At 45.0% G+C, this 26838-nt stretch overlaps 1 protein-coding gene across 2 annotated transcripts in view; it reads left to right on the top strand.

The window, feature by feature from the left end:
• Positions 1-668: 668 nt before the first annotated feature.
• The window catches only part of CCDC6 (coiled-coil domain containing 6), a 108615-nt gene continuing 82445 nt past the window's right edge, over positions 669-26838 (top strand). Inside the window, exon 1 of one of the 2 annotated variants that reach the window (XM_053207652.1) lies at positions 669-1726. In XM_053207652.1, the coding sequence (XP_053063627.1) occupies positions 1418-1726 (309 nt within the window). In that variant the 5' untranslated portion in view covers positions 669-1417. The remainder of the gene's footprint in view (positions 1727-26838) is intronic. The other variant, XM_015088349.3, reaches the window with a different exon arrangement.

The raw sequence follows: 26838 nt of genomic DNA, 5'->3' as shown, positions 1-26838 counted from the left end.
GACTAAGCTTGGTAATAACTAGTCTGGTCAGTTTCACTTTCCAATTTTTATACATAAGTGAAAGCTGTTTTGTGTCAACAGTTTAAAGATGTTTAGAATCGTCTCACCTGCTGGGCGGATTTCCTGCAAGCCTTTCTTTGGGAGAGAAGAGGGGGAATAAAAGGTTATTTAGAATTTCTTATGCTTCAAAACTAGAACCCTGAATTAGATCACATCAGAGTAATTAATGCTTTATTTTTAACCTATTAAAGTTTTCTGGAAGTGGGCAAGAGGGTGATGGTTATGCTGTATTCCCACTTAATCATCATTATTTGTACAGCATAATGCTTTGTCTGCAGTTACCTTAGAAAACTGGCACTTAAAGAGATGGGTTTTAATCCACAGAGAGTGTTTCTTTTTTCTTTTTGGATTAGATAAACGCTAGTCTCTTAATCCTATTGCGTGACACGTCCTGGCACTGTTCTCAAAATGTGAAGGGAAAAAGAAAAGAAAGTTGCACCTTGTTTAAAGATTGAGCGCAGTGTGGTTTATGAGATTATTAGGAGGAGGAGCAAAGAGAGTGGCGTGTCTCTTCCGCAAATTCTTAACGAGGTTAACCTGTGGCTGCTGTTGTTCCACCCCACTCGGGCTCCTGGCAGGGGAACTTTCTGTTCTCTTAGCGCTATCCTAGGCTTCCCAGTTGAGCTCTCCGAGAAGATAAAACTCAAAGGGCTGCGTGTATGTTTCAAACAGACAGAGGGAGACAGGAGCACACGCAGTCGGCGGAAGACGGGGCCACGGCTCGGCCACGGCTGAATGCGGGTGCCGGCGTGACCTTTCCACGTGTCCCCGACACCTGCGAGGCTAGCGGGGCACCGGGTTTCCTTTTCCCGGGAGCCGGCGCGAGCCCGGAAGAGGCTGGGCGTCTGGGGGCTTAGGTCGGGGGGCCGGGAGGCCCTCCTTCGGAACACGTGCGGCCAGCGCGCAGCTGGTGCGAGGGCTGACCTGGCCTTCCCGCCCCGGCTGGGCCCGCGAGTCCCTGGCCCGCCGGCAGGCGCCGGGAGGCGGGCCGCGGCGGTGGCGGCGGGCGGGTCCCGGAGCTTTCGGCCAGCTCTTTAGGGCGGCCTAGCGAGCGCGCCAGGCCCGGCTGGAGCGAGCCCCAGTGCAGTACTGCCCGAGCCCGGGCGGGGTCTCTGTTCTCTGGCAGAGGAGGTCCCTTGGCAGCGGGAAGCTCCCTCTCTTTCTCTCGCCGCCGCTCGGAGTCTGCGCCCTGCTGCCAGGCGCCCAGCTCGGCGCTCCCCTGTGCTCGCCCGGCGCCCACTCATTCGCAGCCCGGCCTTCGTCGCCGCCGCCTCCCTGCTGCTGCTGCTGCTGCTGCTGCTCCTCCTCCTCCTCCTCCTCCTCCTCCTCCTCCTCCTTTCCCCAGCCCGCCGCGGCGATGGCGGACAGCGCCAGCGAGAGCGACACGGACGGGGCGGGGGGCAACAGCAGCAGCTCGGCCGCCATGCAGTCGTCCTGCTCATCGACCTCGGGCGGCGGCGGTGGCGGTGGCGGCGGGGGAGGCGGCGGCGGTGGGAAGTCGGGGGGCATTGTCATCTCGCCGTTCCGCCTGGAGGAGCTCACCAACCGCCTGGCCTCGCTGCAGCAGGAGAACAAGGTGCTGAAGATCGAGCTGGAGACCTACAAACTCAAGTGCAAGGCGCTGCAGGAGGAAAACCGCGACCTGCGCAAAGCCAGCGTGACCATCGTGAGTTGCTCCCCCGGGGGGCGCGCCGCGGCGCCGACCTCCGCCCGCCTCCGGGAGAGGTTGCACCTGGACCGGGCAGCCCCCGAACTCCCCGAGCCTTCCGGGGACCTGCAGCGAGCACACTCTGCCAAGAACTGCTGGCCCCTGGAGGGTCGGGGAGAGGGAGGTGTCCCTTTGGGGCCACGCGAGTCTGGCCTCCCTCAGGGGTCAGGCCCCTCGCGGGGTGCGGGAGAAAGCTGCTGGGACAACCACCCACATTCTCTTTTCGCCTCTGGGGAGGAGGCCCCTCCCGGGTAGTGCTGGAGACTGGTGGCGTGGCTGGGGGGCGGGGTGGGACTTTTTTTTTTTTTTTTTCCCAGTCACAGCGTGCCTGAGGTGTACGTCCAGAATCTGGGGACCCCTAGGCTGTGGGAGAGGGAGGAAGCCGGATTAGGTTCCGGGGGCCTGCCTTAGGGTGCGGGGGCTGCGTAGCTGGGCTGGGCACTTCGCTGGCATCTGTACGGCGCTAGCTTGATCGCCCGGGGAGGGGGCGGGAGAGAGTGGCTGGGAATCCGGGAAGTGGAGTTTTCTGGCCAGGATTGAGAGGGAAGGGCGGGTACCGGAGCTGATGCTCCCACCTCCGTTGGAAGTCCTTTCCTTGGTTCGGGTTGAGTGTAGGGGGTGCCAGCGGCAGTGCACAGCCTGGAGAATGCAGCATCTTACACTAAACCTGGACAGAGTGAAGGGTGTGCAGCTTGGACAGGCTGCAACCGTGAAGGGTATCGACTGACTCCTTTTCCCTTGCGGTGGAGGATGTACGTGTGTTTGCTTCATTGGTGGTGGAGTGTCTAGGGATATTTAGCCTCTGAGTCCAGATACTTGATGAGAGAACAGACTGTCTGTTCTGTTTCCACCTGGCGCCCGAGGCTCACCCGAAGAGGGTAAGATTAGGTGTGTAGTCTCCCTCCTAGCGAAGCAGGCGGTTAGAAAGGCCACTATAGCCATGATGAGGCGAAACATAACTGGAAAAAGTACACCGTGTGCTCTCACCTAATATCCCTGCCAGCTAGCCACATCATTAACATGCAGAATCCCCATACAGACAACTCTATTCAGATCAAAACAGTTTCCCAGCCAGGAGCTGAGAAGAAAATGTCAAGAAATCAAGGGCATAAATTACCATAGTTGCTGCACCATAGCTGATGAGACTGAACCTTCAGATGGAGAAAAAAGCATGAATTTGGGAATGGATCAAAGATGACAGTCTGGAAATGAAACGGGGCAAGTTTAGGATGCCCCTGTGCCAGAAAGTCTTCAGCAGAGAAGTGAGTGTGTATGTGTGAGTGGGTGTGTATGCTCCCCCAGTGCTAGCTCATACATGGGACCTGGATGGCATTCTGAATTTGCTTAAGAAGCAGATTTCCACCAAAGTTTCAGTGTGATTGGCAGCCTAAATAGAAATTGATTATAGAAAGACACTTTGCATGCTCAAATCCAGTCCTGGTGAATGGAATGGGAACAACATTCACGCGTTTCCAGACTGTCAAGTTCTTGAAGTGCCCTTTTGGTAGGAAGAGGGAGGAATTTGCAGAGGCAGCCACTTCCAAGCCTTCTCTAGCTTTCTTGGCCGAGAGAGAGGTCTCTGCTGAGTGGGGGTTTGAGAAGAGGGGGAAGTTGGTGGAAGCAGTTTATTTAAGGTTTGAGTTAGTAAATGAGAGGGTTAGTCTCTTGGAGAACGTGAACCATAGAAAGTAGTAAAACTTATATGAAACAGAATCTCTAGCCTCTTGTATACAGTGAGCAATTCAGGCTGTTTTTGTTTGTTTGGGAGAGAGGATTAGGGGTGGAGATACTGTGAAAGGGTATCTGTTTGACAGTTGACCGTATTATAAGTAGGTCTGTAAATTATACACAAACACGTTGGCTTCACATGGACAGATGTGTTCATTCCTGGTGCATAAGATCGGAGGCCTTCTGAACACTTGGTTTGACGAGTGTGTGAGGTGGTAGCTTTATTTCTTAGCACTTACCCTCAGCTAAAACTGACACCCCACCAGATATACTTTGTGAAATGTGGCCGTACTGAGTAGAGTTTTAATACTGTTTTAGATGACAGCCTACAAGTACCTTTTGGTACTCAGTTCTTCTTTGATCTCTAATTCATACTTTCAAGGAAACAAAAATGCTTGTGGTTTACCTGGTTCCTTAGTATTTGACAGGTGTTATTAAGGCAAATGCAGAGAAGAGTTCTTTTAAACTTTTGAGAATTTTGGACCCAGGTTGTGTTGAAGTGGGCTTGACCTCTCATGTATGCAATACGGGAGGAGACATGTGTGTGACTGTGTGAAATGGGTCTGTGGGTGTAAGGAGCCCATTGAACAATACTGTGTCGTAGTTTCTGTCAAGGTTAAGCTGGACGACTCCTAACAACTCTAAGTTAAACATAGCCCTTATTAGTAGCTGCCTAGAAAGTTTGTGATAAGGCCTATATTCAATTCAATGAAGACCTTGCTAGATTTTTCATATTTTAGTTAATTTAAAGGGAAGATGGTGTCATAATCCTATTACTTGCTCTCCTGGCTCTTATTAGTTCCTTTACTTACAATATTAACTTTAATATTCTTGAGCATTAAAGGTGATTGTGTCTTTCCTTTTCCCTGCATATGTCCAGGAAGGTACACTGCTAATCAGCCACACTGTGGAAGAGTGTGGCTCTTTTTTTTTTTTTTTTTTTTAGCAGCTTATTTTTTTAGAGTAGTTTTAGGTTTGCAGCAAAATTGAGGGGAAAGTACAGAGATTTCTCACGTATTCCTTGTCCTTCCCCTCCCCCATTATCAACACTCCCCACCAGAGTGGTGCATTTGTTCCAACTGATGAACCAACTTTGACCCATCATAATCACCCAAAGTCCTTAGTTTACATCAGGGTTCATCTTGGTGTTTGTACATTCTGTGGGTTTGGACAAATGTATAATGACACGTATCTACTATTGTAGTATCCTGCAGAGTAGACCAAGTACTTTAAAACTCCTCTGTGTTTTGCCTTCTCATCCCTCCCTAACCTAGCACCCACTGATCTTTTTTTACTGTCTTCATAGTAATCCATTAACCTGTGAAGGACTTAGTTGTTTCCAAGTTTTGGCAATTAAGAGTAGAGCTGCACCAGACATCTGTGTGCAGGGCTTTGTGTGGACAAAAGATTTCAGCTGTTTTGAGTAAATACCAAAGAGTGCAATTACTGGATTGTATGGTTAGAGTATTTTTGTTAAGCAACGGCTCAATTGTCTTTCCAAAGTGGCTGTACCATGTTGCATTCCTACCAGGAGTGAGTGAGCATTCCTGTTGATCCACATACTTGCCAGCTTTTGCTGTTGTCATTGTTTTGGATTTTGGCCATTCTGATAGGTGTGTAGGTACCTCATTGTTGTGCCCTCTTTTAAAAACCAGTCCAAAGGCTAGTAGAAATCTTAACTAGTGATCATTTCTGTGTATTTTGGTATATAAATGCTTACTTGGATCAAGCTACCTATTTAATAAAGGACTGGTTTCATGGGTCCCAGTTCTCAGCATCTGTATGATAAAGTTAAACATTATCTCTAGGGAAGAATCAACTGGATGAGGCCTTTCATCCGTGTGTCCAAGTGCCTGGTGCATCTGGGAGTCACGAGCTTGCCCCTAGTATGTTTTACTTGGGGCTTACGCGAAGAGTGGAATGTTTTGAGTGATTATCCAATTTCTCCCAGTAAATTAGCAGTGGAACCAGGATGCTGATTATAGCTCATAATTTCTTCTTTGGCGTGGAGAAAGTACACAAAAAACAAATGCTCAGTCAGTCTGTTGAATAGCTTTTATATGTTAGGCTAGATTTATCCTGCTTTTATTGTGGGTGAAAATGTAATTGGAGATGATCTGATTCATTGTAGTAAGAAGTGTCCAGGGGTGGTGGTCTCTGAGATGAGGAAATGCTATAATGGGCGTTAGTTGGATGGTTTTACAGTTCTAGATGAGCTGCTAGTATTCTCAGTATAAGTGGAGCTTTCACCTGGCATGGCTAGTCTCTAAGGCGTATGCCTTTTCTAGACTGGTTCAGACCTAATAGCATGTGTCTGGTTTGAAAATAAAGGCCTAGTATTTGAGTATCTTTCTCTAACTATAAAGTTAGTTCTTTATTATAGAACTTTAGGGAAATACAGAAATACAAAGGAATTTTGAAGTTACAGTAGAAAAACAGGTTTGTATGGCATGATTAGAAAGCCTGGCTATTTTAAACATCAACAGTGTAATGGTTTCATTAACCAATAAAATCTTCCATATAGTAAATGTTGTGGATTTAGGGTTATTTACTCTGGAAGCTTAATACACTATTTTCCATTTTTAAGACTTAATTTTGGCAGACTCTGAAGCTGTCAGATTGACATTGCCCTTGTAAAGAGGTGTGGTGTATGTCTTTTTTTGTTGTTGTTAAAATTTTTTTTTTCCCCACTTAGATTCTTAATGGAAAACACCCAGCTTTAGACAGAACTTTGAGAACGTCTGACCTCACAGTTAGGTCTAATTGTACATGGTTCAGTTTTGTTACAAAGGCTATATGGTTAGCTTTCTTCTGCAGTTGAAATTCTTCATGTTGATGTCTCTTCTGTTTCATGTAATGTAATTGTATTTGATTAAAAAAACACAGAATGTTCGAGGAGATTGTGACAGTCTTTTGCAGTGTTCCTTTTGTTTTGCTGGGGTGGGAGAATCACCAGTACCTGGTTTGCAGTGACTCTTGTTCAAGACCAGAGACACTGGCCTACAGCAAAAATCTGAAACTAGTCATTGCCTGTTTAAAAACATTCAGTGGCTCTCCATTACCCTCTGGATCCAGGTAAACTTTCTGTGGTTTACCAGGCCCTTCTTGCTCTGGCCCCTGCTTGCTTCACACACCTACCCCTCAACGTCTAGAAGCTCTCACTTGGTTGAACTGCTAGTTGCTGGAATTTCAATAGGTCTCTCTGACTCCTCTGGGATAGACTTCCTGCCCTTAATCCTATCCCTGACTCCTCCCTTCCCTTCTACCTCGTAAATCCTAGTAGACTATACTACCTTTTCCACCCCCACCCCAGTGCTCATTGCCACTGCCTCTGTACCAGCCACACAGTGGGCTTTGTGCCCATTCATGTGCTCCCACAGGACCCATCTGTCACTCCCTCTACCACCCCATCACATAGATGCCCCTCAGCAGGGGTTTACATTCTTCCAGGGGCAGATTTTGCTTTGTTCACTCCCATTTCTCAGTGCCTGGCATGTGGTAGATACTCAAGGGTATGTTGAGTTGACTCAGGAGGCCCTGGGTACTGCAGTGGTTGTTGTTTTGTGCCCATTCTGTCTTGTCCTTGTACTAATAGGGTCACTCTCCTGCTGCATGTGTTGTGAACAACAGCACATATGGGTTTCACAGGGGTTGGTTAAAGAGGCTAGATGGATGAATGAATACAGTGTATACTTTGGGGGACCATTACAATCAATGCAACCCAAGCTCTTGTTTTCTAAGGGTGGGTGAGGTTATAGGTTACCTTGTAGCTATATCTAGATGTTCAAGATACACTTCACCTCTGAAAGGGGGACAAAGTGTCTTCAGTTTCACCTTTCCAAGGATTTTTGAGCCAGGCTTTTAGGGGGAAAATGTGGTTCTGTTGGCATGTTCAGATTTACCACTTCAGTTTTGGTAATGGTGACAGATCATTTCAGTGTTTTCTCATGACTTTCGTTAGTTTTGAAATGCCCCACAGCTGCCTCTGGGAAACAATGTGCTATCATGCATCTCTGCAAGTACCCGTGACCTGAAGCTCTATTTGGGGAAGTATCTGCAAAGGAGATTGGGAGACTTGGCTGAATCCTTGTAGATGTCCATGGGAGGCTTGCGGGGTGGAGTTGCAGGGGCTTGGTAATGGTGTCACACGCAGTGTGCTTGCATTTCTTCTTAAATGCCTTGCAGCGATCGTTGCATTTACACCTAGAAATGCTCATCTGACCTTTTCAACTACAGCTGGGCTGAACCAGGAGTAACCTTCCTCTTCCTCTTTCCCTCCCATACTTCTTCCCTCAGTGGGTAGGTGTTGCTTTTTGTTTTCAATCACAATGCAGCTGCTTTTAGATAGATTGAATTATTGTCAAAGCTGGTGAAGTCAGTGTTCACAGGTTCAGTGTGTTCTTGCTTGGTGGTGGTTGAAATTTTTTGACAGGGAAACTAATGCTCTGGAAAATGTTTCTAATCATCAGGATCTCAGAGTGGTGTTAACTTGCAAACTCTTCCTTCCCCAATATTGTCAAATTTTCTTATCTTTCATGGCTGTGAAACTCACAGCTGTGAGTTTTATTTCAGTGTTCATTCCAGTAAATTACAAACCTTACTTTGCAGAGGTGTTCTCATTTAGGTGAGAAGAATGTTCAAAAAAGGCTAATTGTTTGATTTATGGTTTATTTAGAAATAACCCACCCCCTTATTATTGGTCCCTAGCTCTAATGTATGGGGTACAGTTTAGTGATTAAAATTCATTATAATACTTATTTAATGATGGGAAATTTTCTGTGATTTCTCCCCCCCTTTGCCTTGTCAGTAAGGCACAAAATGGTATGTGAGGAGTACAGCCTGAAAAATAGGCACGATTCAACCTCCCAGTACTTCTCGGAGTACTGGCCTCCTGGGTGCCAGTGCTCTGAAGCACTCAGAAGCAGTGAAAGGGCTTCTCTAGCAGCTTCCCAAGCATTACACTGGACTTGCCGTCAGCTTGGCCCTGGCTTGCTGATGTAGCAAACTCAGCAGAGGAACAGCCATTCCCTCTCCAGCACTTTCCAGTCCAGAGAGTGGTGAAGTGCAGGTGCAAGCAAGAAAGGAGGTTCAGCAGACTCTTGTAGGGGTTCCAGGGAGGGCTATGTCACCCTCTTTGTCTTGTTGAGTCCCTTCAAGGGAAATGATGTGCCCTCTTCACTCACAGTTTAATTAGCTTGTAGTTGGTTTTATAAGGCCAAGATGGGGAGAACGGGTTGCTCAGTTTGTCTATGTTGTGAGGTGGTACTGGTAGGTTTTTGTTTGTTTTTAATTTTCTTTTTTGTTTTTGTGGTGATTGAAAAGAAATGCCACTGATGTCTTAATTTTATAATTTGCATCTGCTGGTAGATCTAGGTAGTTTTTCCTCTATTCCTGTTATGCCCTGAGGCCCACCCACATTCCTTTCATGGAATACTGTTGGATGGATCGAATTTCCTAAGTCTTTAATCCCAAACCATGTGAAAGTAAAGACTTCATACAGTAAAGTTAATTAGAGATACTAGTTTATGGGCAATTCCAAATTCCAGTTTTGTTTTGTTTTTTTTTTTCTTTAAGCAGTGTTGATTGACGGGATAATCTTCCATGCATCTGTTCCAGATCAGACCAGCCTCCTGTGGGTGCCAGGTGTGTGTCCAGGGTGATCTGGCTAATACCCTCCAGGGCATCTCAGGGCACTTCGGATCAGATGAGGCCACTTGGTACTGAGGAGCAGAGTTAGGATATTTAGCCAGACATTGGTCATGATTCAAAAAAGTTTTCCATAGAAGGAAAGAGGAAAGTGACAGAGTGAAAACAACATGGAAGTCTGTATGAGCTAAAGAAAGTTCTTCGAAATTTAGTACCTGCAGTAGATTAAACACTTCATGTGTTGCTTTCCTAAGCAAAGAGTCTTTTTTGTGCAGTTGGCTTTTTGTGACTGAATTAGAAAGGTTAAAATAGTCTTGAGAAAAATAATTTATTTGGTGTTTAATTATAGAAAGAGCTTCTCAACTTGTGACATTATTTTCATGTTAAGTGGTGATTGTTTTTCTGTTATCCTAATATACCAACTCAAATAATAACTTTTATTCTATTGAGATTTTTGTTTTTGGTGGTTTTTTTTTTTTCCTTTTTTTTTTTTTTTTTTTTGGTCTTCACTAGACAGGCCTTAATTTATCTAAACAAAGACATTTGCTGAGAGTCAAAACATTGTGTCTCTGCTTCATTTAGGAGCTTCTGATTATAGAAACACTAAAATTTGAGGAGAAAAAAATTGGCTAGATGCTTTTAACATCTTTGCTAACCAGAGTACAATTTAAACATATACACCATAGTGGCGCCTGGGTGGCGCAGTCGGTTAATCGTCTGACTTCAGCTCAGGTCATGATCTTGCAGTTTGTGAGTTCGAGCCCACTCAGGATCAGTGCTGACAGCAGGGAGCTTGCTTGGGGTTCTCTCTCTCCCTCTCTCTCTTTGCCCCTCCCCCCCCATACACTTTTCAAAATAAATAAATAAACATTAAAAAAATACAGTAAAATATACACAACATTAAGTTACCAGTTTAACCATAAGTGTACAATCCAGTGGCATTAAATGCATTCACAGTGTTGTGCAACCATTACCATTATCCATTTCCAGAACTTACTATCCCAAACAGAAACTGTCTCTATTAAATAATACCTCCTCATTTCCCTTTACCTCTAGGCCCTAATAACCTCTATTCTTAGTGACTTAAAAATTACTTTTAAAAATTTTTTAAAGGAAAAGTTTATAGTGATCTACAAAAGCAGCTAGGTGTTTTTTATTATCCTGGTGTTAAAGTTATGAATTGGGACTGAAAAGATTTTAAAGTGCTGTTGTTATCTTGCTCCATCTCCAGTTTTTATTGTTATTGGGGCTTTCCCTCATCTGGTTTTCTGTCATTCAGCAAACATGGATGGTACCCCAGCCCTGGGCTCAGCACTTTTGGTCCTACTTTGCATTTAGAGGAGGCATTCTCTCAAGAAGAACCTTGGGAGGGAGTAACCCACTGTCAGGGGATAGGACTTTGCCCTGACTCCTCATCAATCATGGGTGCTTTTTTTTTTTTTTTTAATTTAAATTTTGTATTTTTTAAAATTAATTAACTTTTAAAAAGATTTTATTTTTAAGTGATGTCTACACCCAGCGTGGGACTCAACCCTGAGATCGAGTCGCATGCTCCACCTACTGAACTACCCAGGCGCCCCTCTTTGTGTGTGTGTGTTGCAAGCATTTAATTTCCTTGATGGCATTTTGAATAGAGATCACAATTTAAGAAAGGTTGAAAAAACCCAAAAGATTGAAAAAATTAATTAACAATTCTTATTTACCAGCATTGCTCTATTTCCAAAGCAGATTGTGTTGCTGTGATAACAGCTAATATTCATGCAGCACTTACTGTGGGGTTAGGTACTGTTGGGAGGGATCTGCTTGTATTTTCTTATTTAACCCTTAGCACCATCCTGTGGGGTCAGTACTGCTGTAATGCATTGCTATGCAGGTTTAGGCTCAGAGAGGTTATATAACTTGCCAGCTTTCCAACGCAGGCCGCGGGTGGAGCGGGGGGCGGAATTTGAATGCAGGCCTGTCCTCAGAGCATAAGTGCAGGGTGCACAGCCTGGGGAGGGTGGGGTATAAGTCAATTTCTGATCAGTTTTGTCTTTATTTTGTTGTGGGCGTTTTCCTCCTCGTTTTCTGCACTCCTGTTCCTTCAGTGAGAGCAGTCACCGCTGCCCTGTCACCACGGCAAATTCCCGGGATGCCAGGCCTAAGGGAGTGTTTCCAGGGTAGCAGACTCCCTGCCTTGGAAGAGAAATGGTGATGGGAGGGGGCAGCCTGTGGCCTATCCAGGGAACCCTGGTAGGTTGCCCCTGTGCTTCTAGCACAGCCATCTGGGCTCCCCTCTTCTCCCTCCCTTTGCTCCTGTCCCAGTCTGGACTTTGTACTTCTTTTATAACCTCTACTTAAAAATAGTCTGACAAGCGCAGTCATAGTGGATTTTTTTTCTTTTTTAAACAAACATATTGATCACCTGCTGTATACTAGACAATGTGCCATATATATCAGTGGGATGAGACAGCACTTGGGAAGTTGGTGAAGGACCCCTGACTCAATCTGCAAGTGGGGACCGTAGTCCAGGCTGTGATTTTTAAGCTACAGCCTGAAGGATAAATGGAAGTTAATCTAGAGGAAGATAGGGGCAGAGGCGTGGCAAGAGGGGCATTCCTCCCTGACTCAGAACCTGAGTGTTGGGGAAAGGAGGCAAACTGGGGAGGAGAGCAGGACCCTGCTAGGCAAGCCTGGTGGGTGCCATTTCTGGCTCCCCTCCAGGAGCTGACTGCAGAAGGGGGGTGGGGAGGGGGCAGGGGAACAATAGGAACAGTTCTGTATTTTCATAATCTGCTCTGGCTGCTTAGTGACGACATTTCTTCGTGTTTTCCTCCTAAGCTATTTGAAGGCACGTACTTTGTCATTTATCACCTGTGAGATGATCTGTCTTATTCCATGGTGGTAGCTACATGGTACTGTCTTTTACTGTGTGCCTGGTACATTTCAAAACACTTTTTGTGGGAACTCCTAGCAACCCTTTGCCATCTCCACGTCTCGGAGGAAGAAATGAGGTGTAGGTGTCAGTGACACCTTGAGGGTCACAGTAAGTGGTAGAAACGGGATTTGAACATAGGCAATCTGAGGGTACCTCACATGCGACTGGTGCAGAAAAGTTCTGCCATTTGAAGGATCATTTTTCCCACAGCCTTGACGCCGTAGGAGATGCTCCGTAAACTTTGTGGGATTTGTTTTGGGGGTGCCCAGGTTTTCATAAACTCTAATGGAGTATGACAAGCTTAGAGTAAAGTGCACAAGGTTTGAATGCACAAATTTATGCTGCATGAACTTACAAATGAATTCACCAGTGTCATCATCACCCTGCTCAAGCTACATGCTATTATCATTTCCTTCACCAACCTCCCCTGTCCTCTGTTCTAGTCCTCACACCCCAGAAAATAACCTTGCACTGACTTCTGTCACTGTAGATTTGTTTTGCTTATTTTTAAACTTCCCATAAGTGGTTTTATACGGAACATTTTTATTGCGTGTCTGGATTCTCTGCTTTGATATCCTAGTTTGTATATTTACTGATATTAAACAGTATCTCTGTTGTTGCATATAGAGGTAGGGTTTTTTAAAGCTGTGCAGTATCCCCATTTTGTGTGTCTGTGGAACTGTTCTGGCGTGTGCCCTCTGGGTCACCCCACCCCTTCCCTCAGCAGTGCTCAGTGGGCAGTGGGAAAGGAGGGTGGCACACCAGAGGATGCGAGGCCCTGCAGGACGTGGCTCCCAGTCATTGGAGGCTCCGGCCACCTTACTAGCTAAGTTACATTGCGTTCAGAGCCTGTGAACCTTGGTGGGCTTACTACCTTCTTTAGCATACCTCTATCCTACTGCTGTTGTGGGTGTAAAATGAGAGCATGCACATCAGAGTGTTTTGATAATTTGTGAACTAATATTCCTGTGGAATATGGTATTTAGATTATTAGTACCCCCATACTTCCTATTGTTTTCCAAAATATATTACAGAATCAAAACTTTTCTTTGTAAGATGGTGTTATCAAAATAACATCTGGAAAGCTGAGGGGGGAGGCGATTGAGGCCCCAAGCCCTGATCTGTCTGGAGGCCTTAAAGTTGGGGAGCTCTGCATCCTGGCTTTTTAGGGCCTGTGTTTCTCTGGCAGTTTGGGATGCCTGGGAACCTGGCCGATTTCCTAGGGTTTGGTGAGTCAGGAGTAAGCCAGCCTGTGTGGTGGCGTAAAAATAAAAGGAGAGCAAGAGGCAAACATGTTTCCTAAAAGAGATGCATTTTTCCTTGTAGGTCGGTTGTAGGGCTCTTTCCGTCATTTCTTGAAATAGGAGTCGACGTGTGCCTTTTCCTAGTTTTCTGTCTTTAGCACTGTGGGCAGCAGACAGTCAAAGCTTGCTTCTCTGTTTTGTGACTTCTGACCCTGTTTCAAGGGAGTGTGGATTCCAGAGGGTGGGCTTTGATGGCTGAGACACCAGTGCCACTCCTGTTTAGCTGCTGGTCTAAAGAACAGAAGCCAAAACATGAATGTCTTTGAAATTGACTGACTTTGCAGGTTTGCGGTTCCTGAATGATGAAGGACAGCTCCAGCTTGTGAGCCAGGACCAGTCTGTGGGAGGCCGGTAGTTTTCTGTCTGCAGGGGACTCCTCAAGTGACCTGTACTCTTTCTGTTGCCTCTGGATCTTTCTCTCTAGCAATAGAAATGGGACTTTTTGAAGGTTGAAGGAACATGCTTTTCACCAGGGCACGGTTGTGGTTTTATTGTCCCAGTGTGAAGGCTTTTGGTATAATGGAAGGGGGGCAAGGAGGACAGTTGGTATAATTCAGGGACTCAGCCAGCATTGTAAATAAGTTAAAGTAAGCCTTCTTGAACCCAGGAAAGCCCTTACTACTTTTGCTGAGGAGGTGTGGCCATAAGCCAAGACTGTTAGGAGTCTTTTGGTCTGTCTCAGTCCCCCTCCCAAAGTACTTTGAATGCCTTCCCATTCTTTTTCAGGTAAGGGAGATTAGCACTAATGACTTTAATCCTTTATTTGGTTCGCTCTTGCTTGGCCCAGAGCCCTGTAGCTCTGGGTCATTGGAATTTCTGTTGGGTGATGTGAAAAGGCAATTGGAATTCACTTGCTAGCCCACAGATGAAAACCATTAGGCTTTGCCATACAGCACTGCCACAGTGTATTCTTTCTCTAGTTCTCACTTTCCTGTGGGTCCCACTGCTCACCTTTTTCATTTTTATGCTCTCAATTTTATGTGTTGCAGAACAGCATTCTCCGCTAGGCCATCTGTGTGGATTATCCCTCCTTTCAGTTTTATTCATAAGCTCCTTTGTTTTTCCACCCCAAGGTTCTTTGAGTGAACTTGATATAATGGAGAGAGATTTGGAAACCAGATAGGGTTGCCAGATTTGGCAAATAAAAACAGGATGAGGAACCATATTTGAATTTCAGATAAACAATGAATACTTTTTTAGTATATGTATGTTCCAAGTGTTGCATGGAACTAGGTATACTAAGAAATTATATGAAATGCAGATTTAATGATGCATCCTGTATTTTATCCAGCAGTCTTAAAACCCATAGGACTTAAAAATATCTCCATTTTGCTTCTTCCTGGTTCTGTGATCATTTGGCCTTTTATCTGACCCCAAAGACAACATGCCTTCTTTAAAAACAGATCATATTATCTTAGCTCTCAGGTTTGCCTCATGAATGAGGTGACTTCTGAAAGCCCTCAGGACACAGGCAGCACGTGACTTCCTTTTCCCTCTTTGTCCAGTTATTATGGATTGGCCCATCTTCTTTTTCTTTCACAAAGCCAACCCAGTGCCCTTTCCTTAGTGTGGCTTGTCGGGGTTTTCAGGACCTCAGCCCTTCTTCTTCCTCAACTACTCTGTTTGCTTTCACTTTTTCTGCCCTTCCACCACCCACGCATTTATTTGTTCCTCTCTGGAAGCCACCTTTGTGTGCCTCAGGTGTCCCTTCTCTTTGGCCATGTGTTACCAACCCTCTCATTTCATTTCTCCTTTCCTTCTCAACCTGAGATGGCATGGGAAGAATGGGGCCTCTTGGCTTCTCACAGTTCCTGGGGCCAGGCGACGATCGTGTATTATTTTGGGGCCTCAGTCTTCTCCTGTTCCCTGGGAAGGCTTGTTTAGGATTCAGGGATGACTTACTGGCAGCCTGCGTGTGGCCCACAGCGAGTGGTTTAGCTTTGGAGATTTAGAAGACTTCTGAAAGAGAATGTGGTGGGACAGGCACGGATGCTCTGGTTGTCTTGGGCATCACTTCTGCTGCTTCTCACGCCTACAGCAGCTGCACTTGCTTATTTCCTTCCTGTTCCGAAGGCACTTGGATTGGAGACCCTGGAGCTATGCTGTGGATAGTGACTGATGGCACTGTGCGCCCTGTTTAATTGAGTTAGCTCCGGAAACAAAGCCACAGGGCACAATCGTGCCACTTTACAGGCTGAGGGAGCTGAGGTCTGGGGTCAGTCAGCTCGTAGGTGGTGGGGCCAGGACTTGGCAGCCTGCCCCTGGAGCCCCTGCTCTTAGCCACTGGGTTGTATTCCTGCAGCTATAAGGGTCTGTGAAATTTCTTGTAGGAACTGGGAACATAGCACAGTTTTGTTTTTTAAATTCATAACCTTAGTCCTTGGCCTGTTGTCTGGGAAGTTGCTGTAATTCATGGGTGGTGAATCCGTAGAATCAGTTTCCTCTCAAAAGTATCCTTCTTACTGTCCCTTAAAGATGTTTCTGAGAGTTTTCTTGTGACCTTCTTCTAACTTTTAAAAGATTATGAGGTATCCTTGGTGTTTATTTAACTCAGCCGATTTTGGATATCTACCAAGTGCTGGCTCTACGCTTGAGACGTCCTTTTAGGAGCACGGCGGGGTATGATGAATAACTGAGTGCCTGGACCTGAGCTAAGGGCATCGGAAGCCCAAGCAGACATGGGGCCTGCTGTGAAGAGGCTGAGAGGCTGGTGGGAGAGACTGGTGAGAAAGCAGCGACCATGGCACAGTTGAAGGAAGATGGCGAGTCACCCATGCAGGGCTCACACAGTAAAGAGGAAACTGTGGAACGAGAGGAAGCGGATGTAATCCAGGGCCTGGTTGCCCCAGTAGGGGAGCTGTAGAGAAGACCACTTCTTGGGGGTGCAGAGAGTTTGGAACAGCAGGATATCACTCCCATCCTCCTCTGGAGGACAGAGGGAGGAGGAAGTGTTATCAACCCAGGGGCAGGGGGCACCAAGAGAAAGCTGGAGCCAGCTGGGCCTTGAGACAGGAATGCTGCCTAGGGTGGATAAGAAGGGGAAGAACACCCCGATTCTCCCTTCTCCCAGCCTCCAGTCTCTTGCCAGTACCTCTGCCTGGCTACACCCAGGGGCAGTTAGCTGGCTTCAGGGGACTGGGAGTTTCAGCCTTCAGAGGTCACCCCGTGCAGAGTGGGAGGAGGACAGTGGGGATCTGGGGCCAGTCAGACCTGGGACTGGCTCAGGAAGAAATGAAAATGGAATGGCTATGTTTGGCCTGGGCTGTCGTCGAACACTTCACAGATGACAGAGTGTTGGCGGACTTGTAGGTTTTTATTTCCCCAGGAGGATGTGAGTGAAGGACATGCCAGGGAGATCTGCATGGACGGAGGCATGGCCGCTGGAAACCACAGGCTCCGCTTGTAGCAGCTCCTCCAGCTCTGAATGGCTGAATTGACACTTGCGGCCTTTCCTGTGTGTCTTTCTTGAGCCTCAGAAGCCCCTCTCCTAGAATGCTTTCTTGTGTGTCCATGTCGTCCTTTATGGCTGACATGAATTTTCTCACAGAGGAGAGACAGGTGGGGAGCTGACACCTTGAATATCCTCAAGACCAGCCGCTTCTGATAGAGCATGCGGCATTCAACAGTGGGAAACAGCTCCGGATGCCTGGCCAGCACCAGAAAGGAGTTCACGGCCAGTGGCAGTCCTGTCACGGGCCCCAGGGCTCTGATGAGGAGGCTGATGCCTTGGGAGGAAAAATAGCTGCTCAAGTTAGTGGCTTAGTGGCCTTGTCTCCCTGCTGAATGTCTGGCACTTGATCATGCTGTTAGAAACATTTCTCACATTCTCCTGCTGTGAAATTTGTTTTTATGATGTTAGAGGATTTTGTTTAAACTTTTATTATGGAAAATTTTAAGCATACACAAAAGGAAAGTGAATTTGCAAACCATCCAGCTTGACCAATTATCAACATGTGGTCAGTCTTGAGATTGTTTCACCTATAAATAGTTGAGTTTGCATCGCTGATAAGGATTTATAACCACATACCATTATGTATCACATCTAAGAAAAAAAAGTATTTCCTGTAGTAAATTTGTGTTTGAAAGGTAAACAGGAGAGACTTTTCTGGAATCAAACGTGTTATCCTTGCTTCTCTGCTTTAAGCCTTTACCCCTGTGCCTTGAGCCTGCTAGCCCTAGATCTAAATCTCTTCCTGCTAAGTGTGCTGGCAGCTGGTATTGGGACCTTTTTTTACCTGCTGCTCTGCTTCTTGGTGCTTAGTCCCCAAGCATCCCAATTATGTGTTCTGCTCTCAGGAAGGTATGCAGTCTGGCTTCCCAGCCCTCCTGTTGCCCAGTGGTGTGGACTTCTGGTCACTGTCTGGTGTGTGTGCGGCAAGAATCACAGCTTTTGCAGGTCTGCTGCAAGGAGGTATGAAGTGAGGCGTCCTTTGCAGTCTTCCCTGGCTTTTCGCGAAGAAGTGTCTGATGAGCTTTCTGGAGAAATCATGCCTTAGGAAGATGGGCTGGCATCTAGGGCTTCTAGAAAGTCTGGTGTAGTGTCTTATGTGAAGCCACGCAGGGCTGGAGAGCACCAGACAGGAAGCTGTGGGCAGTGTGTGCAGACAGATGTCTTCTGGACAGGTAGAAAAATGAGCATCTTTGTCCAGAGTCTGCAGCTCTGAAATCTGCAGCTTGTGCAGCAGATACAGAATGGTGTTAACATGGTTATTTCATTTGAGCCTCACAGGAAGTCTGTGTGTGTAAGAGGGTGGTGGTGGTGGGGTAGTGGGAGTCTCAACTTAAAAATAAAGAATCAGGTGAAATGTGATTAAATTATTGGCCGTGCAGCAGTGCTGACAAATGGGATGGGCGGATAGCAGGGTAGATGGCCTGGGTTGTTAGCTCCTTGGCTGAAGTTTGGTGAAGGGAGTGAGTCTCCTTTTACCAGAAGTTATCCAAATGTGTGCTGGGCTCTGCAGGAGGGCCACTCCATGTGATAAGAGGCCTCAGTGGGGGCTGGTGTAGGGTGGCCAAGCCCTGGGCATAGAAAAAGAAGTGTGTGGAGTCCTGGCTGTTGAAATCACCTCCATGGGATGGTCTAAACAATTTTACCTTGCTCTTAATTTGCCTAAGTCAGCTAGTGTTTGAAGTGGGCTGCTGACCTGGGGGCTTGGGACTTCATTTATTTTCAGAGCAGTGGCTCTTTGTTGGGACGCTCATCTGACCTCTCTAACTAGTAGCCTCTCACCTTCCAGTCTGTGGATTCCAGACTTTCCTCTCCATCCAAATCACCTGGAGAATTTTAAAAGTCGTAATACCCAGGGTCCCATACTTCAGTGTCTGAGGATAGGAGCCAGGCCTTAGTAATTTTAAAGATTCCCAGGTAATTCCAAAATTACCAGCAACAAAGTTTGGGAATCGTTGGTGTATACAATTGTGAGTAGATATTAATTACACCTAAGGTTTGAAAAAGATACTGCCATTAAAAATGTTCTTTTCTCCCTCTGTTCTTTTTTTTTTTTTTTTTTTAGTGCTTATTTATTTTAGAGAGAGACAGAGACAGAATGCGAGTGGGTTAGGGACAGAGAGAGAGGGAGACACAGAATCCAAAGCAGGCTCCAGGCTCTGAGCTGTCAGCACAGAGCCCGACGCGGGGCTCAAACTCACGAGCTGTGAGATCATGACCTGAGCTGAAGTCGGTTGCTCAACCGACTGAGCCACCCAGGTGCCCCTTCCCTGTTCTTTTTTTTGGCTTTCTTGAGACCTAATTGACAGAAAGCATTGTGTAAGTTTAAGGTGTACCTGTTGGTTTGGTAGACTTCTAAATCGTGAAATGATTACCACCATGGCTTTAGCTAATATCTGTATCACGTCACATAATTACCTAAAAAATTCTAATTTTTTAATTGGCATTTTTTTTTAATAGAAAGGCATCTCATGATATGCGCTCCCCTTCCCTTTTACACAAAAGGTGGTACAGATGTTTTTTTGTTCTGTGCCTTTTCTCTCTTCTACCTAACTATATGTTGGAGAATTTTCCGTAACAGTACATTCATTAACTTCTTCATTCTTTCTTACAGTTGCATTGTCATTCATTGTCTGGCTGTCTCTTACCATTGGGCATCCAGTTTGTTTTCAGTCTTTGGTCTCATGTTGTTACAGTAACCTTGAACATGGATCATTTTGCATATGGGTGAATGTATCTAAGAGGATACACTGCATTTGCTAATGCTTATCTAATGCATCTTACGTACCAGCCACTCTCTTAAACCTTTTCCTTAAATTGGCTCAGTCCTCAAATTAGGCCTGTGAAGTAGCCAGTTTACATTTTACATTTTACATTTTACATTTTACATTTTACAGTCTCCATTTTACAGATGAGGAAACTGAGGCTCACCAAGGATTAGGTAACTTGTCTGAAGTCCTAAACCAGAGAGGGGCAGAGCCAGAAATCACACCTGTGCAAAATGACTCCACTTTACAGTACTGAATTCCTGGGTAAATTCCCAGAAGTGATGTTGCTGCTTCAGATGTACTGTTGATGTGTAATAGAACAGATGTAGCCAAATTGCCCTTGATAGCGCTTGTACTCATTTACACTTCCATTAGTAGGATATGAGTGAGATAATGGTGGCCCCATACCATGCTTTTATCAAACCTGGATTTTGCTGGTCTGGGGAAAAATAGCATCTTGGTGTAGTTTACATTTCTCTCAAGGGGATGGGTAAGCATATGTGTTTCTTTTTCTGCAAATGCCCACTTCACAGTTTTTAATTGTCTACTGGGGTGTTGGTCTTTCCCTTGGCCATTTTCTTAGCACTCCATATATTACAGGGACTTGCCCTTTTTTCTAGTTTTGAGTAGGAAAAAAATTTCCCATTTTCATTTATCTTTTGACTTGGCTTTTGGCATTGGGTCTTTTTTTGTTTTTGTTTTTGTTTTTTTTTTGTTTGCCACAGTGAAGTTTCTTTACGCTTTCTTAATGTCATAATGTACAGGAAATATTATTACCTTTATGATTTCTTAATGTCATAATCTACAGGAAATATTATTACCATATTAGGTAAAACTTTGCTGTGTATTTACTCCTTTGGAAAAAAGCGTAGGGTGGCTACTACTGTGTTTTTATTGAAATGATAACATAGTGCATTTAAGAGAGATTCATGGGCGCCTGTCTGGCTCAGTCAGGAGAGTGTGCAACTTTTGATCTCAGAGTTGTAAGTTAGAGCCCCACGTGGTGTAGAGATTACTTAAAAAATTAAAATCTTAAAGAGAGATTCAGAAGAAATCCTAGAGGTAACAATGCTAGGTATTCTTTCAGATTGCTTTCAATGACTTGAATTCATGGCTGAATATTAGGGGCACATCTCCTGGTATCCTTTTTCTCCCTTGTCTTTCTTTATACTATCACTTTATTTGTTGTCTACGATCTTGAATTACGTTAAGTCTCCTGTGATGAATTGATCAGTTACTGAATTGTTTGCATTTTGGGTATTATGGGGGTAGCCTTTCCTCTCTCCAGAACCTTCTTAAATGGACTTGTTTAATTGTCATTATTTCTCTCTCCTGGTTAGTTTCAGACTCTTTATCTGGTGGTTTTATTTTACTTTGCAGTATTTTCCATTTCCCCTGCTTAAAGATAGGTTGAAAGCTCTGGACCTTAAACTGAATTTAACGTTCTTTCACATTTAGCCAGTCATCTTTGTTCATCTCATAAGTAATTCTGAGGATATTCTGTGTGCCAGGTACTGTGATAGGGTCTAGGGGACATTCCCTGCCTCTTGGGGCTTGTGTTCTAGCTGGGTGTGGGGTGGGGGTGAGGCAGAAGGGGATAGACATCAGACAACTAATTTCACATTGCACAGTTAAAATTGTGATAGATGCTTTGAAAGATAATGCAGGGGCACCTGGGTGGCTTAAGTTGGTCGAGTATCTGTCTGACTCCTGACTTGGACTCAAGTCATGATCTCGCAGTTTATGAGTTTGAACCCCACATCAGGCTCTGAAGACCGTGCAGAGCCTACTTGGGATTTTCTCTTTCCCTTGCTCTGTCTTTCCCCTGCTCGCACATGTGCTCTCTTCTCTTGCTCTCTCTCAAAAATAAGTGAATAAACTTAAAAACAACAAAAAAAGAAACATGCATATGGTTTTCAGAGGATACAATCAGGAACTCGACTAGTTTAGGGCAACCAGGGAGACCTTTTCTGTGGTGACATTTGGGCTGCCATTATATGAATGATAAATAAAAGTCAACCATGGAGAGGATTGGTAAAAACATGTTCTAGGCCAAGGGAACAGGCCATGCAAAAATCCTGACAGCCACAGAAGCATGGTAAGTTTGAGGAACTGAGAGATTGTGGTCAGGGTGCGATCTGGATGTGGCCTGAGGAAGGATCTGGAAGTAGGTGGGGCAGATTTTGACAGTGTTCATAGTCTGTCTTCTGATGCTACTGTGAATAAAACCTGAACCAGTGGTGAAATATGTAAGGCATCCATTTGAAGGGAAGAGACTTCTTTAGCTGTAGCTCTTGCCGTCTTCAAATTTTGGAGCTGAGAATACCTTAAATGCCATTTACTGCTAGTCTAATGCTTATTTTTTACAAATGATAGACCAGGGAAATGACTTATCCAAGTCCACAATGGAAGCCAGTAGTAGTGTCTGTCAGAACTTCAACCCAGGTCTCTTGGTTTGTAAACTGTTCTTTGTACTCTACACTTCCTCTTTCAGAAAACACATGTTCTGACTAAAAACTGAAATGTGTTGTGATGGGTGGTTTTATGCTGATTTGTATGACAAAACTTATGAGGATATACAAATTAAATCAGTTGAGAATTTTGTTGAATAACATGTATTAAAAATGTCACACAGAAGAGGAGACTGTCTTCTAGAATGTGGGCTCTGCCAAGGCCACGTCCATGCTTCTCATCCTGCAGCTTCAGGACAACATTTAGTATCTAGAGCATCTACTTCAAGGAGCAGTGCTGGCATACGTGCTTTTAAGTTAGGAATAGTCTTTATTCCAGTGACTATGCCATTCTAGAACTTTCTTCAGATGAATTAATTTGGTTTGCAAAAATACCATTTTAATCCATTCCTTTTTAGTTTTTCATTAGGATGTGTTTTTGCCAGTAGTCTTCATGTTTTAATATCCAAATATGGCAAAAAGATTTACTGCTTGTTCAGCAAACTTTCTGACTTGGTTGGAGGATTAGAGAAGGAATGAAGGTGGAGAATCTGTAGATACAGGACTAAATGTATCCAAAATGGATTTTTCCCTTCTGCCCCGGGTCACATTTTATTCTGTGCTCATTCTAGATGAAAGGTGAGTAGCCTGTTTTGTGCTTTCGTTGTACAAGGGAAGAAAAAAAGGCGGAGATGGCAGAGGGTATGTTCTCACATCTGTTAGAATCTTAGATCCTTAGGTGGTAGACTCTTCACATGTCCTCAGTGGGATTTCTTAGAATCTTAGAAATGTGTCAAGGATCCCTTTAATCTGTACACTGAAGGAGTCAGAGACTTTAGACATTCCTTATTGGAGCCTCTGCATTTTTGTGTTCTAGCTGTCTCTGAAATGTCTCCTGTGCATGTTTCAGACTTTGACTGCTTATGTTGGGGATGGAAAGAGAGCCTGGATGAAAAGGTGGATTCGCTCGTACTACCAGTGAGGTAGACCAGAGGCTGGGGCCAGAGTGGAGGTTAAAGGTGAGTGGGGAGGATCAGTTAATATTAGAGTCTTGGGCTGGGTCTCAGTAAGGGTCAGATGTAGGAAAATTCCCTTCCTTATGCAAGGATTAGTGCCTGGGGAGAGGAATGGAGAAGAATTGGGTTATCTAGGGTGTGGTCCGGGTCTGCAGAGGGCACCAGGAACCCCACCCCACAGGGCTTGCTTATATAGCAAGTTTGTAAGGTAGAGAGCTCTTCTGTGTTTCCTGCTCACGGCTGTTCTGTCTCTTTGCACTTGGTGGGTTTAAGTCTGTAGATGACGATAAGCAGGAACATCCTACTGGCATTTTCCCCAAAATGCGTCCTGTGTTCTTTCTTTATTCAGTCATTAAATAATACTAACTGCTCATCACTTGTCCCCAACCACTGAGCCTGCTTGCTCTTACTCTTTGTGGAGATCACCTGAGACTTCTGTTCCTCCAACATAAAATGCATACGTTGATCCGTGTTAAAACTGAAAGACCTAGTTTTATGTTTTTTGGAAAGGTAGGTTTAAAACATGTAATTGGTGCATGTGGAATTCAAGCCATATTAAAATGAAAGGTAGTTTCTTTAAAAAAAAATTTAAAAAAAATTTTTTAAATGTTTTAATTCATTTTTTGAGAGAGAGACACAGAGCATGAGCTGGGGAGGGGCAGAGAGAGAGGGAGACACACAGTCTGAAGCAGGCTCCAGGCTGTCAGCACAGAGCCCGACCCCGGGCTTGAACTCGCGAACCGTGAGATCATGACCTGAGCTGAAGTCGGATGCTTAACTGACTGAGGCACCCAGGCGCCCCATAGTAGGTAGTTTCTTATCCTTGACCCTGGTTTGTCTTCATAGATGTAACTACTGTTAATCTTTTCTTAGTTAAGTGTTTTTCTGGATATTGTTTATGCACATAGTTTATGTGGGGCTATATTGGCTGAGCCCTTAAGAAAACATACAGCGGTGGGAACACATTGCATGTGTTCTTCTCTATCTTGCTTTTTCACCTAATGACATACCTCTCATTCTTTCAAACTGTTTTTGGAGTAGCACTAAAGACCTATCTTTGGCTAGCATAGATCACTCCCTTGGGTCATATAAGAAGGTGACAGTCTTTGTAAAATGGTAGGAAGTATTATGATTGTTCAAAGTATGGGGCTCTCTGTTGAGGGTTTTGAACTCTTAACAACAGTACATGAAACTTTCTGGCATGTACTGTGTTCAGAGTCTATAGATCTGTTTTCTTAAGACAGGCTTTCCATTCCAGTCACCATCAGTTCACATGATAGGTCCTAGCCCACGTTCTCAAATCTGTTTTAGAAGTTTAAGAGTAAAATGGATTTCCCCATGAAACACACAATCAATTGAGTTCACTCCACTTTCTGTAAGTAGAACCAATAAAAGGAACACAGGCTTTTAATACAGTCTCGTTGGACAAGATTTATAATTTGAGCAACCTTGCAATGAAATGTACTGGTTAGATTTTTCCTATCATTCACCTGTGCTTCCATGAGTTCAGTTGATAGAATAGGGAAGAGTGAAGAGAAGAAAAGGGGAGCCGGGTTTCTAAATACAGAGCCTCGGGAAGGAGGTGACGGCTCCCACCAAGGCTGGTGCTGTTTCCAGTTTCACTCCTGGTACTTGTGTCATCTGCTACACCTGAGTGCATCTTAGTGTTTGACCCTTTCATCCTCTGCAGGGTATTGATGCCATTGTCTCACCTGGAAGTCACAAAAGGGGAGTTTATTTCCTTTCCTAGTTCCTTGTCCCCACCTTCCAGTATCACTTTGGACTTGCTGTACTTTTAGTCTTTTGCAGGACTGATAATGCTGTGTGGCTGTTGCAAAGACACGTGGTGTTTAACTCAAAGACTGGGTACTGAGGGGAGTTGTTAATACAGAGTAAGGAGATGAGAGAGTGGGCAGTGAACTCAACTGCTTACTTAAAAGTTGATGGGACCCTTTAGAATCCCTGTTACTGTGCTTTGGGAGTAACAATATATCCTCTTTTTTTCTCTTTCCTTCTGAATTAAAAATTTTTTTTTCAGTTAAAATGTAGACAGATCAATGAGTACCCTTATACTCCTCACTTAACTTAAATTCACCAGTTTTTGGTGTCCTACAACTCCCACGTCACACAAACCTCTCCCTCCCCCTCCTCCCCCCACCCCCTTTTGCCCAACCATCTGAGAGTAGGTTTCAGATATCAGGTCACTCCATTCCTGAGTATTCAGTGTGTATCTCAGGAACAGGGACATGGGAGGGCACATATTTTTGAGTGCTATCTGCCCTGTCACAGTGTTGCTTTTATGAGGACTCACGTAAGAAACTATTTTCTCATGTCTTATTACCAAGTAAAGTTCTTCAGTTTTGGGGCAGCAAAAACTACTAGGCATCTAGGACACTCAGAGCTAAAATTTCAAAATGTAAAAAGACCTGTTGATGAGCACCTGTGTAACTTTTAGTTTTATTTGGCTGTTAGACTTTCTCTTTTTCCCCTCCGGCCATCCATGCTTCCTTCCCTTTTAAAATCTTACATATTTATGCGAAGAACCCCAGTAAATTTTGGAGTAAATCAGTGTATAAAAAGAAGCTCAGAGTGACTCTGCAGTTGCAGTAGACCTCAGCTGGCCCCGAAGAGAGGAATGGGTCAGAGTTGTCTGACCTCGTTTTGCCCTTCTGGGACACCCAGACAGAGCAGGCGGAATTTCCCCCACGTGAAGCCCCAATACTTTCCTTTTTCTTTTGAATATGCTGCCTTGATGTTCATCTTAAAAGCATTTCATCTGTAGTCTTCCAGGCCGTGCTGCACTTGGGTGCACGCCTACCCCTCACAGAGGGCCCTGGCCTCACATTCTCTTAAGGGCAGCTCTGCCTCTCTGACCCAATGTGACCCTCGGTACCAGGGGCCGTGGACATTGCTGGGAGGCAAGCACCCCTTAAAATGGTTGTGTCTGTGAGAACAAAGGGAAGACCACAGAAAGGTATTGCTTGAATGGTACAGCACTGTTGGAGTGTTGAGGACAGAATTCGTGCTCTCTGAAATGGTAGATGTTGTGAGAAGTAGTGAGGAGAGAAGGCACGGGTGACTGGAAGAGCCTCGTGAGACCCGAATGGGCCTAGAAGGCGAGAATGGGCAAGGAGGGGATAGTTAAAGGGAGGGCAGAAGCGGTCATCCGGACGTTGATCTGCTCTGTGCCATCCCCTCTGGTCATGTCAGAGATGACCACTCCTCCCCAAGTTGTACAGAGATGATGCTGGGCAAAGCCTGGTAGGCAGGACATCTGTCTGGTTGAATTACCATGTACTGTGCCCTCAGAAGAACCCTATGGAGTGTGATCATTTACCCTCATTTACAGCTGGACAAAGAGGCTTGGAGAGGTTGAGAACCTGGCCCAAATGGTGGGTATGTGCTACCTCTAGAGTCTCAGTTAAGTGGATGCTGCTCTCTGACATGCTGACACTTCATCCTCCCCCCGCCCCCCCTGCTTTTTTTTGAAACTTTTTGAATCCTAACTTGTTTAGTATGCATGTATGCTAAATGTAAGCTTGGTAAATTTCCACAGGTTGAAGGCACTTGTATAACTTGTGCCCAGATCAAGAAACCACATAACTAACACCCAGGACCCTGCTTTGCTCCCTGCCGTCACCATCCCTACAAGACTAACCCGTGTTCTGAGTTTGAATTCTGTTTAGCTGGACTCCTACAGTATGTGTTCCTTAGTGTTTGAGTCCTTTCCCCCAGCATTAATGTCTGTGAGATTCATCTATGCTGTTGATATCTTCTTTTCTGAAATGAGGTC

The sequence above is a fragment of the Acinonyx jubatus genome, chromosome D2 (genome assembly GCF_027475565.1).
Source record: "Acinonyx jubatus isolate Ajub_Pintada_27869175 chromosome D2, VMU_Ajub_asm_v1.0, whole genome shotgun sequence".
Taxonomy (NCBI): Eukaryota; Metazoa; Chordata; class Mammalia; order Carnivora; family Felidae; genus Acinonyx; species Acinonyx jubatus.
Note: the sequence above shows the minus strand (reverse complement) of the source record. Positions and strands in the feature narration are given on the sequence as shown.